Source organism: Mustelus asterias, chromosome 14 (assembly GCF_964213995.1).
Source record: "Mustelus asterias chromosome 14, sMusAst1.hap1.1, whole genome shotgun sequence".
Lineage (NCBI taxonomy): Eukaryota > Metazoa > Chordata > Chondrichthyes > Carcharhiniformes > Triakidae > Mustelus > Mustelus asterias.
In genome coordinates, this window is record NC_135814.1 from 37,127,997 (window position 1) to 37,144,531 (window position 16,535).

General features: G+C 42.5%; 1 protein-coding gene across 3 annotated transcripts; it reads right to left on the reverse strand.

Moving 5' to 3' along the window:
* Positions 1–195: 195 nt before the first annotated feature.
* c14h2orf76 (chromosome 14 C2orf76 homolog) lies at positions 196–15,629 on the reverse strand. 3 transcript variants are annotated; one of them, XR_013499517.1, is made up of 7 exons: positions 15,532–15,583; positions 8,479–8,642; positions 6,816–6,866; positions 5,541–5,578; positions 2,772–2,853; positions 421–1,551; positions 196–322 (listed from the first exon to the last, which is right to left on the reverse strand). XR_013499517.1 is itself a non-coding variant. In XM_078228174.1 (6 exons), exons 2-6 carry the CDS (start codon positions 8,609–8,611, stop codon positions 1,475–1,477), a joined length of 381 nt encoding a protein of 126 aa, XP_078084300.1. In that variant the 5' UTR covers positions 8,612–8,642; positions 15,532–15,629; the 3' UTR covers positions 196–1,474. The 3 variants fall into 3 exon arrangements, 2 of the variants coding, with proteins under 2 accessions (XP_078084300.1, XP_078084301.1); XM_078228174.1 differs by having other exon boundaries at positions 196–1,551; positions 15,532–15,629; XM_078228175.1 differs by having other exon boundaries at positions 196–1,551; positions 15,434–15,545.
* Positions 15,630–16,535: the final 906 nt, after the last annotated feature.

Here is a 16,535-nt window from a genome sequence, read left to right on the forward strand (position 1 = left end):
AATAAACTGAAGTTTATCTCTGGCTGCACAGTGCTTTGGAATGTCTTTAGGATATGAAACATTGCCATATAAATGGAAGTTCTGTTTTTGTACTCAGCTTGTCCCTGGACTGGAGAAGATCTAATAAACTTTACACTGCAAGCAACTTTTACTGTAAATCCCAACCAGTAAATAAATTGACACAAATTTATTTTTAAAAAGTGCATTTATATTCATTTATTTGAAACAATTTTCACAATTTGATAAAAGCAAAATACTGCAGATGCTGGAATCTGAAACCAAAACAGAAAATGTTGGAAACTCTCAGCAGGTCTGACAGCATCTGTGGAGAGAGAATAGAGCAAATGTTTCAAGTTTGGATAAGGGTCATTTAGACTTGAAACATTGGTTCTATTCTCTCTCCACAGATGCTATCAGAACTGCTGAGATTTTCCAGAGTTTTCTGTTCACAATTAGCCTTTTGGCTAAAATGAAACTCAGATCAAGCCCAGGAGGGAGTGTAATCCTTTATCCTGTCAGCTTGGATCTTGTTTGATCGAGCCCAAGATGCTGTATGTCCTGTCTTGTCAGCTGGATCTGTTTTGTCTCTCTTGTGGGGACTCTGATTGGGCCAAATTGGTTTTTGATTGGGAATAAAGTACCAAAAGGTACAAAAAAAAACTGGTATGAGTTTAATATCTGATACATCCCTGATCTGGAGATCATACATTAAATTGATTTTGGAGCCGCACGGTGGCATAGTGGTTAGCAATACTGTCTCACAGCTCCAGGGACCCAAGTTTGATTCCTGGCTTGGGTCACTTTCTGTCTGGAGTTTGCACGTCATCCCCGTGTTTGCGTAGGTTTCCTCCGAATGCTCCAGCTTCCTCCCACAGTCCAAAGATGTGCAGGTTCGGTGCATTGGCCATGCTAAATTGCCCCTTAGTGTCCTGGAATGCGTAGGTTAGAAGGGTAAATTTGTGGGGTTATGGGGATAGGGCCTGGGTGGGATTGTTGTCAGTGCAGACTCCATGGGCCGAATGGCCTCGTTCTGCACTGTAGGGTTTCTATGATTCTATAAAATTGATGTCGGCGTATAAAAACATAGTTGCTGATTTCAGCTGGTACTTAAGAGTTCCATCCTACTCATTTCCCAATGGAATATATAAAGACTACCTGTTCTCAGACCGCTTTCAAAATTGCTCTGTAACAAATCCCAAGCAGGTGCCTAGCCTTCCAATTTTCTCCCTTTATTGCAGGGAAAGTACATAGCTGCTGCTCAGCACTTTGTGGCAAAAAGATCATGGAAGAGATTATTAGCTAGTCAAATTAAAATGTACATCTTTACAGGAAAAATACTGAAAATTCATTTTATTTACATGAGCTTCTCTGTTGGATTCTTGTCAAACATGTTTCTTTTCAAAGTATTTTGTAGAATATGATACTTGAGCTCATTAAAATTATATAAGAAACTTAGAATATGATATGATTTTCATCACCAGATTGATACAGGGTTCTTTTTGAACGTTTCATAATCTTCTCTCTTAAAATAAGCCATTTCTGTTTCATGAGCTGCAAGATAAAGGGAGAGACATGAAGATCTTCTGTAATACTGTAGAATCATAGAAGTGTACAAGTGTTTGTTTCACTCAAAACTGTAACTGTTGAGAAAATCCACTTTTATTGCACCTTTAGACTCCTGACAAAGATAAATTTGGTCTCTGATTATTCCGGTACTGACAATAAACCGCAGCCTGAAGTATGAACCGTAGCTGAATTCTTAAACACCCCCGCCCCTCCCTGTCTACAGAAATGTTGAGATTAATTGTTGAGCAAACTCTGCCCCAACCCAAGATTTGCCAATTTAGAATGAATGGCAGACTGAGCCCAGGCCCTGCATTGACTGTATGGCTGAATTTCACAACAAGAAGTGTACTTATGCACTATGCCATTAAGAGGATTTAAAGACTTCTAACTAATTATGACTTGGAGCTAAATAAACTGGTGGCCATTTTTTGACTAATTGTTACAATCTATTTGTATTTCAAATTTATAAACATAACTTTAAAGTGGACTGACAAATGTTTCCATTAACTAATATCAATACTGCACATTATTTGTAATTTGGACATTTAAATGGAAAGAAGTTATAATGATGTAACCCCTGCAAATCTTCAAAGAATGCAACGATATTGTCAATAAATCTGAAATTGAGAACTGGAATTTAGAACAAACAACTGATAATCTTAGAATATATAAATAACCTGAAGTTCCATTTGATTTGAAATCTACATTCTGTCATGTAATCTACAACTTATCCCAACAGATGAATTGAAAGGACTCAGATTTAAATTATATTACTGATGTAAAATATAACATCATTGATCTGTTGAATTCTACCTGCTTGTTACTGAACCATCTACCTCACATTTACTGTGCATCACCTTGTCAACATCAAGGGAAGGTTTTAGATTCAATTTTTTTGCAAATGCTTGGAGTTGAGCTTTATAAATCCAGATGTGTATAAAGTGTCAGGGTCAGCTTTCAATTTAGTCAAAATTTCAGTTAGAATCAGCATTTTGAAATGTTTGTTACACTTAAATGTTTGGTCACTCCAGCTTCTGATGTACCAGTGTAAATAAACACTGCCTTCTGTACTTTTGCATGTGATTCTAAAATCATATTGGTTCTTGCTAACCTAAGTACTTTTAAATACTACATTCATAATATACTCACATATATACATAAACATACAAAATGTGTCAAAAAATGAAGGTTTTCCAATCACTTACCCACACCTGCTTCTTTCAGTGTGCTTGCCTCCTTTAACATAAGTTCATCATCATTATCCAAACTCACTACAAGATCATTTGTCTGTAAAATGGAGAACAAAATGTACCACTGAGGAACTGGACACAACAAAAGGCACACCCAGGCCCAGTAAACCCTGCAAATCCCTTCTCAGTAACACCTGGGAATTTGTCCCAAAATTGGGAGAGCTGGCCCACAGATCAGTCAAACAACAGCCTGACATCAAACTCACAGAATCAGACATTTCAAGCAACATCCCAGACTCCTGAATCACCATTCCTCAGTAAGTACTATCACACTAGCAAGACAGACCCACCAGAGGTGGTGCCACACTAGTATAGAGTCGAGAGAGTGTGGCCCTGGCATTCCGGGTCCCAGAAGTCTCAGGAAATCTCCAGCTGTTTATGGCCTTCCCTCAGCTGATGAAATTAGTACTTCGCCCATGTTGAAAACCACTTGAACAAAGCATTGATGGTTGCACTGTTCAGTCCATTTGCAACTCCTCAGTGAATGAATCAGGCTATGCTAACATGGCTTGGGCTATTAGGTGGTAAGTAACATGCGTGGTCCACAAGTGGCAGGCAGTGACCATTTCTAATGAGAGTGAATCGAATCATCCTCCCTTAACATTCAGCATCATTACAAAAGCCAAATTGCTACCATCAACATCCTAGAGGTCACCACTGACCGTAAACTTAACTGCACCAGCCACTTAAATATCTCTCTTAGGCAAACCTTCAGAATTAAGAATGATTTGCTCCCACTCTGGTTTGATGGGTTCTGAAATGGCTGATAAGTCCAATGTGGGATCTGCAGTCTCTGCCACATGTGGACAGATGATGCTTCAAGATGGGGTATTTGGAGATTTTTGTACTCCCTCCAACACCGCAACTTCGCCTCTGCACATTCCCAATGATGTTGCTCAACAGCTCGGTACCTTCAGGAATGAGCCTTCTCCATTTTGGTCAGCAACAAGCCAATGTCTGCAATGAGTCAGTGGGCACATTTGACCTCTTCAAGGATGCTTTCAGGACACTGCTAAAGCGTTTCTGCTCTCCTCCTGGGAGTCTCATACTACCAAGTTCTGTGTAGAGCAATTGCTTTGATGGTCTAGTGTCAAGTCTATGAATGAGAGAGGCTGGGTAATCTGTGGTCATGTGACACACCTCCTAACTCCGCATAATCTTTCTACCATCTACAAGGTACATGCCAGGAGTGTGATGGAAAATACCCCCCACTTGCCTGGGCAAGTGCGGCTCAAAAAACACCCAAGAAACTTGACACTATCTAGGACAAAAGAGCCCACCTGGTGGCATCTACTATCTACCATCTTACATAACAATGCCATCTATTGTTAACTCTGTGACATCGCACAGCAATAGCCCTGCTTCAGCTGAAGCTCTCCTGCATACCTTTGTTATCGTAAGAGTTTTAACAACACCAGGTTAAAGTCCAACAGGTTTATTTGGTAGCAAATGCCATTAGCTTTCGGAGCGCTGCTCCTTCGTCAGATGGAGTGGAAATCTGCTTTCAAACAGGGTATACAGAGACACAAAAACAAGTTACAGAATACTGATTAGAATGCGAATCTCTACAGCCGACCAGGTCTTAAAGATACAGACAATGTGAGTGGAGGGAGCATTAAGCACAGGTTAAGGCCGTCCCCATCCCACATGGTACCTACTCTTGCAACTTGGCCAACGTTGTCTACCTGATACGCTGCAGGAAAGGATGTCCCGAGGCATAGTACATTGGGGATACCATGCAGACGCTGCGACAACAGATGAATGAACACCGCTCGACAATCACCAGGCAAGAGTGTTCTCTTCCTGTGGGGGAGCACTTCTGCGGTCACAGGCATTCAGCCTCTGATCTTCGGGTAAGCGTTCTCCAAGGCGGCCATCACGACACACGACACCGCAGAGTCGCTGAGCAGAAACTGATAGCCAAGTTCTGCACACGAGGACGGCCTAAACCGGGATGTTGGGTTTATGTCACTCACATTGTCTGTATCTTTAAGACCTGGTTAGCTGTAGAGTATCGCATTCTAATCAGTATTCTGTAACTTGTTTTTGTGTCTCTGTATGCCCTGTTTGAGAACAGATTTCCACTCCATCTGACGAAGGAGCAGCGCTCCAAAAGCTAATGGCATTTGCTACCAAATAAACCTGTTGGACTTTAACCTGGTGTTGTTAAAACTCTTACTGTGTTTACCCCAGTCCAACGCCGGCATCTCCAGATCATGACTACCTTTGTTATTTCCAGACTTGATTACATGCACCCTTGAATACAGTATTCATATGCACTCCTGGTTGGCCTCCCACATTCCATCAAGTGGAGGTCATCCAAACCTTTGCTGCCCATGTCCTTACTTGTGCCAAGTCCTACTCCACATTACCCCTGCACTCACTGAACTACACTGGCTCTCAGACAAGCAATGCCACAATTTTAAAACTGGTTCTCCATCAACTGGCTATTAGAAACTCAATCTTGATTTTTAAAAATTAATTATTAGAAAATTATTTGAGTGCGTACAAAAATGTAGCGTTTTAAAACTGACCAAAAGTTGTATTAGGGTAAGCTTGCAAAGCCATTAGCTACCACAAATAAAACAAGAAACATTATATTATGCATTTGTTTTAGCAAGATTCTAATACAACATTCCGTCATCCTAGCCTCCAACTAGGTTTAGAAAAATCATGTTAAAAGAACAAAAAAGAAAAATGAAAATCTTTTGCATTTAAACGTACCTTTGCTCCATGTGCTTGGTGAATAATCTTTAACGCATCTAAGAAAAGAAATAAAATTCTTAGAAGTTATACCGTTCAGACAAAAAATTATGCCTTTCTGTTAGTGTGCCTGTTTTCTCGATGTGTGTACAGCTCTGTATACTTCTAATTCTGCTCTCTTTGTTTTCAGTGATTCTGGAGCCAGGCTTAGGGCTCTCTTTTTTTCAGGCACAAAAGTTATCTGGTTTCTCCCAAGTTATAAAACAAGCTGGAACTGCAGGCCGAAAGGGAATATCAGGCTGGGTTACACAAACTGACAAACAAGATCACATTCAGATATTCAGACAGAAAGACACACACGCGGAGCTCAACATTTTTTAAGGAAATTTTCCACTGAGGTATGCTCAAATTTTGAGCATTTTAGAGATACAGTAAGCCCTACCTTACTGTATTCATAATTGTTCATGCTCCTCCTTACATCAGGAAATTAAAACAGGAGCACTAATGTTGCTTGGCCTCACTAGAAGTTTGGGGCGGCACAGTGGTTAGGACTGCTGCCTCACAGTGCCAGGGACCCGGGTTCAATTTCCAGCTTGGGTCACTCACTGTCTGTGTGGAGTATGAAGGTTCTCCCCTTGGCTGCGTGGGTTTCCTCCAGGTGCTCCAGTTTCCTCCCACAGTCCGAAAGATGTGCTGCTTAGGTGCATTGGCCGTGCTAAATTCTCCCTCAGTGTACCCAAACAGGCGCCGAAGGTGTGGGATTTTTCACAGTAATTTCATTGCAGTGTTAATGTAAGCCTACTTGTGATACTAATAAATGAACTTCCCAAACACAGGAGCCACAAGCAAAACAAGTAAAACCAGAAAGAAGGCTGTCACAGCTCTAGGGCAGTAGTGGGAATACTGGCTAATACAGCACACACTGTTCATCATTATTGGGTGGGTGGGAAGACATAACTGTCAGTCAAGAGTGATAGCAGGGATATTTATTAGCATGACCCACACCATTCAACAATGGAGATGAAAATGCGACTAGGCCAGAGAAAAATAGTGGAAAGGGTGACTGCGATAGCATATGCCAATTAGGCTCATGGCCAGAAATTTGCAACAGTCAACTGGAGAATGACAGTGGAGAGGCTTGTTTCCACATTCCATGACATTTCAGAGTCAGTGAAATAGTTATGAGAAGCCACTATTTTGAATCAAATGCCTTACATCAATGTGGCAGACTAAGAAAGCTTTGTAATCATTAAAATGCCAACTATATAAAATTATTTTAATTCAAATGCAACATACCATAAGTGTGTTTCTTAAAAGGTGGCGCAAGTCCAGGTTTTGAAGGTATGTCTACACAAAACAAAACATAACATTTTAAAATAGCATTATGGCAGGCTATCAAAGAAAAGTCACAATTTTTAGGCGTGCACTGTCAGTTATTCAAAGATGACATAAATATACCATACTTTCACTTGAATAGGGAAGTTATAACGGCACAGCAGGAGGCCATTCAGCCCACCCACTATTCTATTTCTCTAAGCAATCCAGTCAATTCCATTTCCCTGCTCTATCCCTATAACACCTGTAAGTTTACGCCCCTCAAGCACCTATCCAATTTCCTTTTAAAGTCATTGGTCACCTTCACTTCTACCAAATTTGTAGGCAGCGAGTACCAGGTTATTACCACTCACTGTGCAAAAAGATTTCTTCCTCACATTCCTTGCCCAAAACCCCAAACCCTTAAATCTGTGTCCTGTAGTCCTTGTACTATCAGCTAATGCAGACATGTTTTGTCTATCTTGTCTAAACCTGTCATGGAGTAGAACAACTCGATCAAAACTTCCCTCAATCTCCTTGACATTAGAGAACAACCCCAACTTCTACTCGTAGCCAAATTCCCTCAACTTGGGAACTATTCGGATCTCCTCCATACCCTCAAGGACTTTCACATCCTTCTTCAAATGTGGTGAACAGAGAACTGGAAGCATTACTCTAGTTGTGGCCTAACCAGAGCTTTATAAAGGTTTAGCATTACTTCATGCTTTTGTACTAAATACCTATATTTATGAAGTACAATTTGCTTTGTCAATTGCTCTCTCAATATGTCCTGCCAGCTTCAAAGGTTTATGTACATGAACACCCGGGTCCCTCTGTCCCTTCATCCTCCTCAGAATTGTGTCATTAAGTATATATTGCCTCTCCCTATCAATGCTGTCAAAATGCATCACTTCATACTTCTTTGTATTAAATTTAATCTGCCACACTTCTGCTAACCCATGTTGTTTTGCAGTCAATTGGTATCATATTTACTGTTTGTCACACTACCAAGTTTGGTCTCATTAGCAAATTTCAAACTTTTACCCATATTCCAATATCCAAGTCATTTATATATATATTAAAAAAAACAGACTTACATATTAAAGCACCTTTCATAACCTCAGGACATCTCAAAACAATTTACTGTCAGTTAAATACTTTAAAGTGTAACCACTGCTGCAATGTAAGGAAAGATAGCTGCGAACAGAAAGGGGGTCCCACAAAAGCAATGAGATAATGACCAATCTGTTTTACTAATGTTGATTGATATACGTTGGCCTGGACATCAGGGAGAACTCTCTTGCTCTTCCTGGAAAGAGTGTCATGAAATCTTCTGCATCCATCTGAGAAGACAGAGGGCTTCAATTTAAGGTATAACATCAATTTCCCAATCGATAGTGAATCCTTTTTGTCATTTAATCCCTCCTGCCCTTCACCTGTCATAGACTCTCTTCCCCCCCCCCTTCCTCTGTTTATTATATTTCTATCTTTTCCCTGTTCTGATGAAGGGTCAGAACCAAAAACACTAACTCTTCACAGATGCCGTCAGACCTGTTGAGTATTTTCTGTTTTTATTAAGCAAAATAACTAATCAGATTGGAGATGCAGAATAAAGTAACTTTGTAGCTCTTATTGATTAGCTCACCATTCTGGAGAAAGTTAAGGAATTCTTTCACAGACTGATTTACATTAACATCATGGTAGACCACAGGTCTGAAATTGCGATGTTCAAAGGACCGAACCAGGCGAACGGTGATAGTTACTTTTTCAGAAGACATGTGTTGCACCAGGAATTTTAATATGTTAACCCTATGAATTGAAACAGAATCATGGAGTTAACCGCGACGACAGAATTCTGTGTACAGATAAAAATTTAACATTAGAGAGCATTGTGTTGATTGTATTTTTAGATTCAACCACTTTTAGATCCTTCACCTGCAATTTATAAAATCATAAAATGTTTGTGCAGAAATTGGCATAATTGCCTGAATAGATTATCCTTAAAACAGATTCAGTAGTCAGACTGAATGCCATATTTATTCTTACGCTGTTTCCTGTCCATTTGCCAATGTTACCTGAACTGTGAAAGTTTAGACAAATGTCAGGAATAGAAAACGAGCCACTATCAAGGCCACAAGCAAGGAAACAGCTCATCAAGTGGACATAAAGATGGCCTGCACATCTTGACCTCTGTCAGACTCTGAGTAGACCCAAGGCAGAGAATAAACAAGTGACAATAGTTGCTGCTGCTTCACTGCCATGGCTGTGCGCAGTGACTTACACTAAAAATGGCTGAACTCTTCCAATTCATGTCATTCGGATTGGTAATTGGAACCGACAAGATTTCTTTGCAAGCTAAATACAAAATGGTATTTTCTCAGTGTAGTTCTAATAGTCTTCCTAGAACAAGATCTAATACCACTTTATCTATATGTCAGGGGGTATCTCAGGAAGTGAATCTCTAACAGAGACTCATAGAGAGGTGACTGAAATTAAGATGTTATACCATCCAGAAACAGGCATGTGATTTATATGTACAGGTTCCCCTAAGATTAAGGAAGTTGGAAACTTAAGTCCTGATACAGGTACCAAATTTAGAATGTAAATTTACCCAGGATCCAAGAGGAATAAGTATTAAACTGTAATGAAGTGCTGCAGCATTGTATGAATATCAAATGAAAAGTTAAGTTTTCCTCCTAGGATTTTAATTTGTGATTCCTACTGTGTCTCTTTTGCTACCTTTCATAAATAAATAGACTGAATTAGCACAGATTGAGATTTGGTTAATGAACAAAGAATGTAGGAATAAATGTGGCATTTTCAGGTTGGCAGACTGTTACTAACAGGGTACTGCAAGGGGAACAATACTTGGGCCTCAGATTTTTAACAATCCACATTAATAAATTAGACGAGGGGCCTAAGCATAATATATTCAAGCTTTCTGATGAAACCCAGATAGGTAAGAGGGCACATTGTTTTTTCATTTACAGGATCTGAGCGTCATTGACTAGACCATGATTTATTGCCCATCCCAAGTTGTCCTTTCAGGAGGTGGTAGTAGACTGCCTTCTTGAACTGCTGCAGTCCCTGTAGGTACACCCACAGTGCTTTTAAAGGAGGGAATTCCAGTATTTTGACCTATCAACTGTGAAGGAATGACAATATATTTCCAAATCAGGCTGGTGACTGACTTGGAGGGGAATCTCCAGGTGGTGATCTTCCCAGGCATCTGCTACTCGTCCTAGGTGGCAGTGGTCACGGGTTTGGAAGATGCTGCCTAAGGAATCTTGTTGAGTTCTTGCAATGCATTTGTAGATGGTACGCACTGCTGCCACTGTTAGTCAGTGGAGGAGGGAGTGAATGTTTGTGGAAGGGCAGCAGTCAAACGGGCTGCATTGTCCTGGATGGTGTCAAGCTTCTTGAGTGCTGTTAGAACTGCACACATCCAGGCAAGTGGAGAGTAATCCATTATGTTCCTGACATGTGCCTACAGATGGTGGACAGGCTTTGGGAAGTCAGAAGGCGAGTTACATGTTACAGAATTTCTAACCTTTGACCTGCTCTGGCAGCCACAGTATTTATATGGCTAGTCTAATTCAATTTCTAGTCTATAGTAACCCACCAGGGTGTTGATAGTGGAGGATTCAGCGATGGTAAAGACATTGAATATCAAGGGGCGACGGTTAGATCCTCTTAGGGCGGCACAGTGGTTAGCACTGCTGCCTCACAGCACCAGGGACCCGAGTTTGATTCCCAGCTTGGATCACTGTGCGGAGTCTGCACATTCTGCCCGTGTCTGCGTAGGTTTCCTCCGGATGCTCTGGTTTCCTCCCACAGTCCGAAAGACATGCTGGTTAATTGCATTGGCTATGCTAAATTGTCCCTTAGTGTACCTGAACAGGTGCCAGTGTGTGGCAACTGGGGGATTTTCACAGTAACTTCACTGCAATATTAATGTAAGCCTACTTGTGACACTAATAAACTTAAAACTCTTTTGTTAGAAGTGGTCATTGCCTGGCACTTGTGTGGTGCAAAAGTTACTTGCCACTTGTCAGCCCAAGCCAGCATGTTATCCAGGTCTTGCTGTATTTGGATATGAATTGCTTCAGCATCTGAGGTGCAAAGATTACTGAACATTGAAGAGTCATCTGACACCATCCCCACTTCTGAACTTATGATGGAAGAGGGTCATTGATGAAGCAGCTGAAGATGGTTGGGCCTAGAGAACAGGGTGATGTCCTGACACTGAGGTGATTGATCTCCAACTACCATAACCATCTTCCTTTGTGCCAGGTCTGACTCCAACCGGCGGAGAGTATCTTCCACCTCTCTCTCGATTCCCACTGACTGCAGCTTTGCTAGGGCTCCTTGATGCCATACTCAGTCAAATGCTGCCTTGATGTTAAGGGCAGTCACACTCACCTCTTGAATTCAGCTCTGATGTCGGCATGTTTAAACCAAAGCTGTAATGAGATCAGAAGCTGTGTGACCGTGGCAGAACCCAAACTGCAACCCCGTGACCAGGTTATTGCCGTATAGGTGCTGCTTGATAGTACTGCAGATGACCTCTTCCATCACTTTGCTGATGATTAAGAGTAGAATAATGGGGTGGTAATTGGCCAGGTTGGACCTGTCCTGTTTCTTGAATACAGGACATACCTGGGCAATTTTCCACATTACCGGGCAGATGCCAATGTTGTAGCTGTAACGGAATAGCTTGGCATGTTCTGGAGCAGAAATCTTCAGGACTACAGCTGGAATATCGTCAGGGCCCATAGCCTTTGCAGTATCCAGTGCCTACAGCCATTTCTTGATATCAAGTGGAGTGAATCGAATTGGCTGAAGACTGACATTTGCGATGCTGGAGACCTCTGGAGGAGGCCGAGATGGATCATCTACTTAGCACTTCTGGCTGAAGATCACTGCGAATACTTCAGTCTTATCTTTTGCACTGATGTGCTCAGCTCCTCCCATCATTGAGGATGAGGATATTTGTGGAGCCCCCTCTTGCAATGAGTTGTTTAATTGTCCATCACCATTCAGGGCTGGGTGTGGGAGGAATACAGAGCTTAGATCTGATCCATTGGTTGTGGAATCGCTTAGCTCTATTATTTGCTGGCTATGCTGTTTGGCATGCAAGCAACTTGGTTGTAGCTTCACAAGATTGACACCTTATTTTTAGGTATGTCTGGTGCTGCACCTGGCATGGCCCCCTAACTCTCTTCAGTGAACCAGGGTCACATGGATCCTTGGCTTGATGTTAATGGTAGAGTGGGGAATATACCACACATGTATATTCAGGGGGTGGGGATGGCATAGTAGTATTATCGCTAGACTATTAATCCAGAAACTATGGGGACCCGGTTTCGAAACCCGCCACGGCTGATGGTGGAATTTGAATTGAAGAATTTTTAAAAATCTGGAATTAAGAATCTACTGATGACCATGAAATCATTCTCAATTGTAGGAAAAATGCATCTAGCTCACGAATGTCCTTTAGGGAAGGAAATCTGCTGTCCTTACCTGGTCTACATGCGACTCCAGAACCACAGCAACGTGCTTGATTCTCAACCACCCTTGGTCAACTAGGGATAGGCAATAAATGTTGACCAGCCAGCGACGCCCGTGTCACACAAATGAATTTTTTTTAAAAGACCACGAGGTTACAAATTGTGATTGTGTACAATCCTTCTGCTGCTGGTGGCCCACTGCACCTCATGGATGATCAGCCTTGACTGGCTAGATCTACTCGAGGTAGTGTCACACATGATGAAGGGTATCCTCAATGTGATGGGACTTTTGTCTTCACAAGTACTGTGCGGTAGACACTCCAACCGATAATGTCATGGACAGATGCACCTGTGGCAGGCAGGTTGGTGAGGGGTATGTTTTTCCCCCTCTTGTTGGTTCCCTCACCACAGTCCCAGTCTAGCAGCTGTGTCCCTTAGGGTCCAGCCAGCTTGGTCTATGGTGGTACCACCAAGCCACTCCTTGTGATGGACAATTAAGTTCCCCACCCAGAGTACATTCTGTGCCCTCACCACTCTCAGTGCTTCCTTCAAGCGGTGTTCAACACAGAGGAGTACTGATGCATCCGCTGAGGGGGAACAGTATGTGGTTAACAGGAGATTTCTGTGCCCATGTTTGATCTGGTGCAATGGGAATTCATGGGGTCCAGAGTTGATGTTGTAGAGTCCCAGGACAACTCCTCCTGACTGTATACCAATGTGTTGCAACCTCTGCTGGGTCTGTCCTGCCAGAGAGACAGGATATACCCAGGAATGGTGATGATGGTCTCTAGGGCATTATCTGTAAGGTACGATTCTGTGAGTATGACTATGTCCGGTTGTTGCTCGACTAATCTGAGAGACAGCACTCCCAATTTTGGCACAAGCTCCCAGGTGTTAGTAAGGGGACTTTGCAGGGTCAACAGGGCTGGGTTTGCCATTGTCATTTCTGGTTCTATGCTGATCTGTCTGGTTTCATTCCTTTGTATTTTTTTCATAGCAGTTGAATACAACTGAGTAGTTTGCTAAACCACATTGTTGTAGGTCTGCAGTCACATTTAGGCTAGACCAGGCAAGGATGACAGATTTCCTTCCATTTGCCATGTTCTTGCCCAATGTGGAGAAGCATAAAACTATCCACTTTGGCAAGAAAAATTAAAAAAGCAGAATATTTCTTGAATGGCAAGAGACAGAAATGTTTGCATTCAAAATGACCTGGGAGTTCTTGTACATGAATCACAAGCAGCTAACATGTAGGTACAACAATCAATTAGAAAGGCAAATACTTGGTTGGTTTTTGGTTTAAAGGGATTGGCATACAAGAGTGAAGAAGTCCTACTGCGATTATACAGGGCATTGGTGAGGCTACACTTGGAGTACTGGGTGTAGCTTTGATCTCTCTACACTAGAGTGAAGATACTTCATTTTGAGGGAACGCAACAAAGCTTCAGCAGCATGAGAGGAATTGTGCTACAAGGAGACTGAGTGGAGCATCCATACATTGTCTGGAGTTTCAAAGAATGAGAGGTGATTTAATTGAAAAAAATAATTTAATGGACTTGACAGCATAGATGCTGAGAAAAGATTTTCCTTGCCTGGGAAATTTACAACCCACAATCAGAGTCTCAGAATAAGGGGTCAATTCTTAGGACTGAAATGAGGAAAACATGCCTGGGGAATTTACAAGACAGAATCAGTCTCAGAACAAGGAGTCAATTTTTAGAACTAAAATGAGGAAAACATTCTTCACTCAGAGTTGCACAGTTTTGAAACTGGAAAGCCACTCAGTCATTAAGCATGTTCAAGATAGGCTTTGGGTTGCAAGGCTATTAAGGATAGAGAGATGATGAGGGAAGGTGGAGTAGAAATATATTAGCCATGAGTTTGAGAATGAGAAAACAGGCTAGTGGGAGTAAGTGGCTTACTCCAGGTAATTTTTCTTATGAATTAACAGATTCAGCAGCAACTTGGTCACAACTTGTTCAATTTTGACTTATCACACACTTTGCCACATTGATGGAACCCTAAGCATACTGTCCAATTTAATTAATTTTTCCCATCACATTACTGAAATAAATCAAATAGGAAACCCCTTTGCTTCCTCCAGTAGTCTCCCTCCTCCCCGGAAGATACTGGAATCCAGTTTCAGTCACCACCCACCACCATAAGGTATAGGAGCAAAATCAGACTATTCAGCCCATTGAGCCTGCTCCGCCATTCAATCATGGCTGATATGTTTCTCAACCCAATTCTCCCACCTTTTCCTCGTAACCTTTGATCCTCTTACCAAACAACAACCTATCTCTCTTAAATACACTCAATGACCTGGCCCCCACAGCCTTCTGTGTCAGTAAATTCCACAGATTCACCACCCACTGGCTGAAGAAATTTCTCGTCACTCCAAAGATGCGCAGGTTAGGTTGACTGGCTATGCAAAATTGACTCTTAGTGTCAGGGGGAGTAGCAGGGTAAATACATGGGGTTACAGGGATAGGGCTTGGGTGGAATTGTTGTCAGCAGAGACTTGATGGGTCAAATGGCCTCCTTCTATATTTTAAGGATTCTATGATTCACATCTCAGCTCCTCCCTTAGTGTCCTGGGCAGCACAGTGGTTAGCACTGCTGCCTCACAACTCCAGGGACCCAGGTTCAATTCCCAGCTTAGGTCACTGTCTGTGTTGAGTTTGCATGTTCTCCCAGTGTCTGCGTGGGTTTCCTCCGGGTGCTCCAGTTTCCTCCCATAGTCCAAAGACACGCAGGTTACTAAATTGCCCTTTAGGTGTCCCAGGATGGGTAGGTTAGAGGGATTAGCAGGGTGGATATGTGGGATTCTAAGATTCTTTATTGAGGCTGTGCCAAGCTCAAGCTCCACTGCTAAATTACCCATCAACAGATTGTTCCCCACAACCTTCGCTGCCTCATAAACAAGACCAAAACCTCAGCGTGGATGAACCCCACTCCACATGGAAATTTCCAGTAGAATTTGCCAGCCCTGATCATTCCCCCTTCATCTAGGATGAAGCGGCTGCAATCCAGAGGCAGTCAGCCCTTGGGGAGAGTAAAATAACATGAAGACCATCTGAAGCCACATACTTCTGGGCTAACTACATCCTCCCAATTCCCGTGTCTCTATCCCAGCCTGGCTCACCAGCCCTCACAGCCACCCTGCCGCCTCCGCCGCCATTTATTACCTTCAACAACCATCCGCAAACATGTCTCAACCACGCCTGCGCACTTGCGTCCGATTTCAAATACCGCGAGATTTCGCCATTCCCGCCCCACCCCCATCGGCCCTTCCTCTACCGCAATCCTCCTAATAATAGCGCAGCCATCACTTTACTGTAACATTCCCAGTAGAGGAGAGGATGCTGGCATGCCTCTTTTTAAACAATAAAGAATCATAGAATCATGAATTCGTAGAATCCCTACAGTGCAGCAGCAGCAGGCCATTCGGCCCATCGAGAATGCACCAACTCTCCAATGGAGAATCTTTCCCAGGCCCACTCCCCTGCCCTATCCCAAAGAGATCTGGGAATACAGGTCCACAGGTCTTTAAAAGTGGCAGCACAGGTGGAAAAGGTGGTGAAGAAAGCACATGGCATTCTTGCCTATATCGGCCAGGGTATTGAGTATAAAAGTTGGCAAATTATGTTACAGTTATATAAAACGTTAGCTAGGCCACATTTGGAATACCATATTCAATTCTGGTCACCACACGTCCAGAAGGACGTGGAGATGTTAGAGGGAGTACAGAAAAGGTTTACCAGGACGTTGCCTGGTATGGAGGGTATTAGCTATGAGGAGAGATTGAATAAACTGGGATTGTTCTCCCTGGAAAGATGGAGGCTGAGTGGTGACCTGATAGAAGTTTATAAAATTATGAGGGGCATAGATAAGGTTAACAGTTGGAAGCATTTTTCCCCAGGGCAAAAATGACAATTACAAGGGGCCAAAAGTTCAAGGTAAGGGGGGAAATGTTCAGTAGAGATGTGTGGGGGAGGTTCTTTTTTTTTATACACAGAGGGTGGTGGGGGCCTGGAATGCACTGCCAAGTGAGTGGTTGAAGCAGACATGTTAGCGACATTTAAGATTTATCTGGATAGACACATGAACAGACAGGGAATAGAGGGATACAGGTGGTTTGTCTAGCTAGGACAACATGGTCGGTGCAGGCTTGGTGGGCCGAAGGACCTGT

Bases quoted from the DNA above. Each gene is read 5' to 3' on its own strand.
- c14h2orf76 (XM_078228174.1), bottom strand. From the start codon at position 8,611: ATGTCTTCTGAAAAAGTAACTATCACCGTTCGCCTGGTTCGGTCCTTT. The intron at 5,579-6,815 runs GTATGTTGCATT...TTCTTTTCTTAG, and splicing joins TTTTAAGAAACACACTTATG to ATGCGTTAAAGATTATTCAC. The intron at 1,552-2,771 runs GTAAGTGATTGG...TTTATCTTGCAG, and splicing joins ACTGAAAGAAGCAGGTGTGG to CTCATGAAACAGAAATGGCT.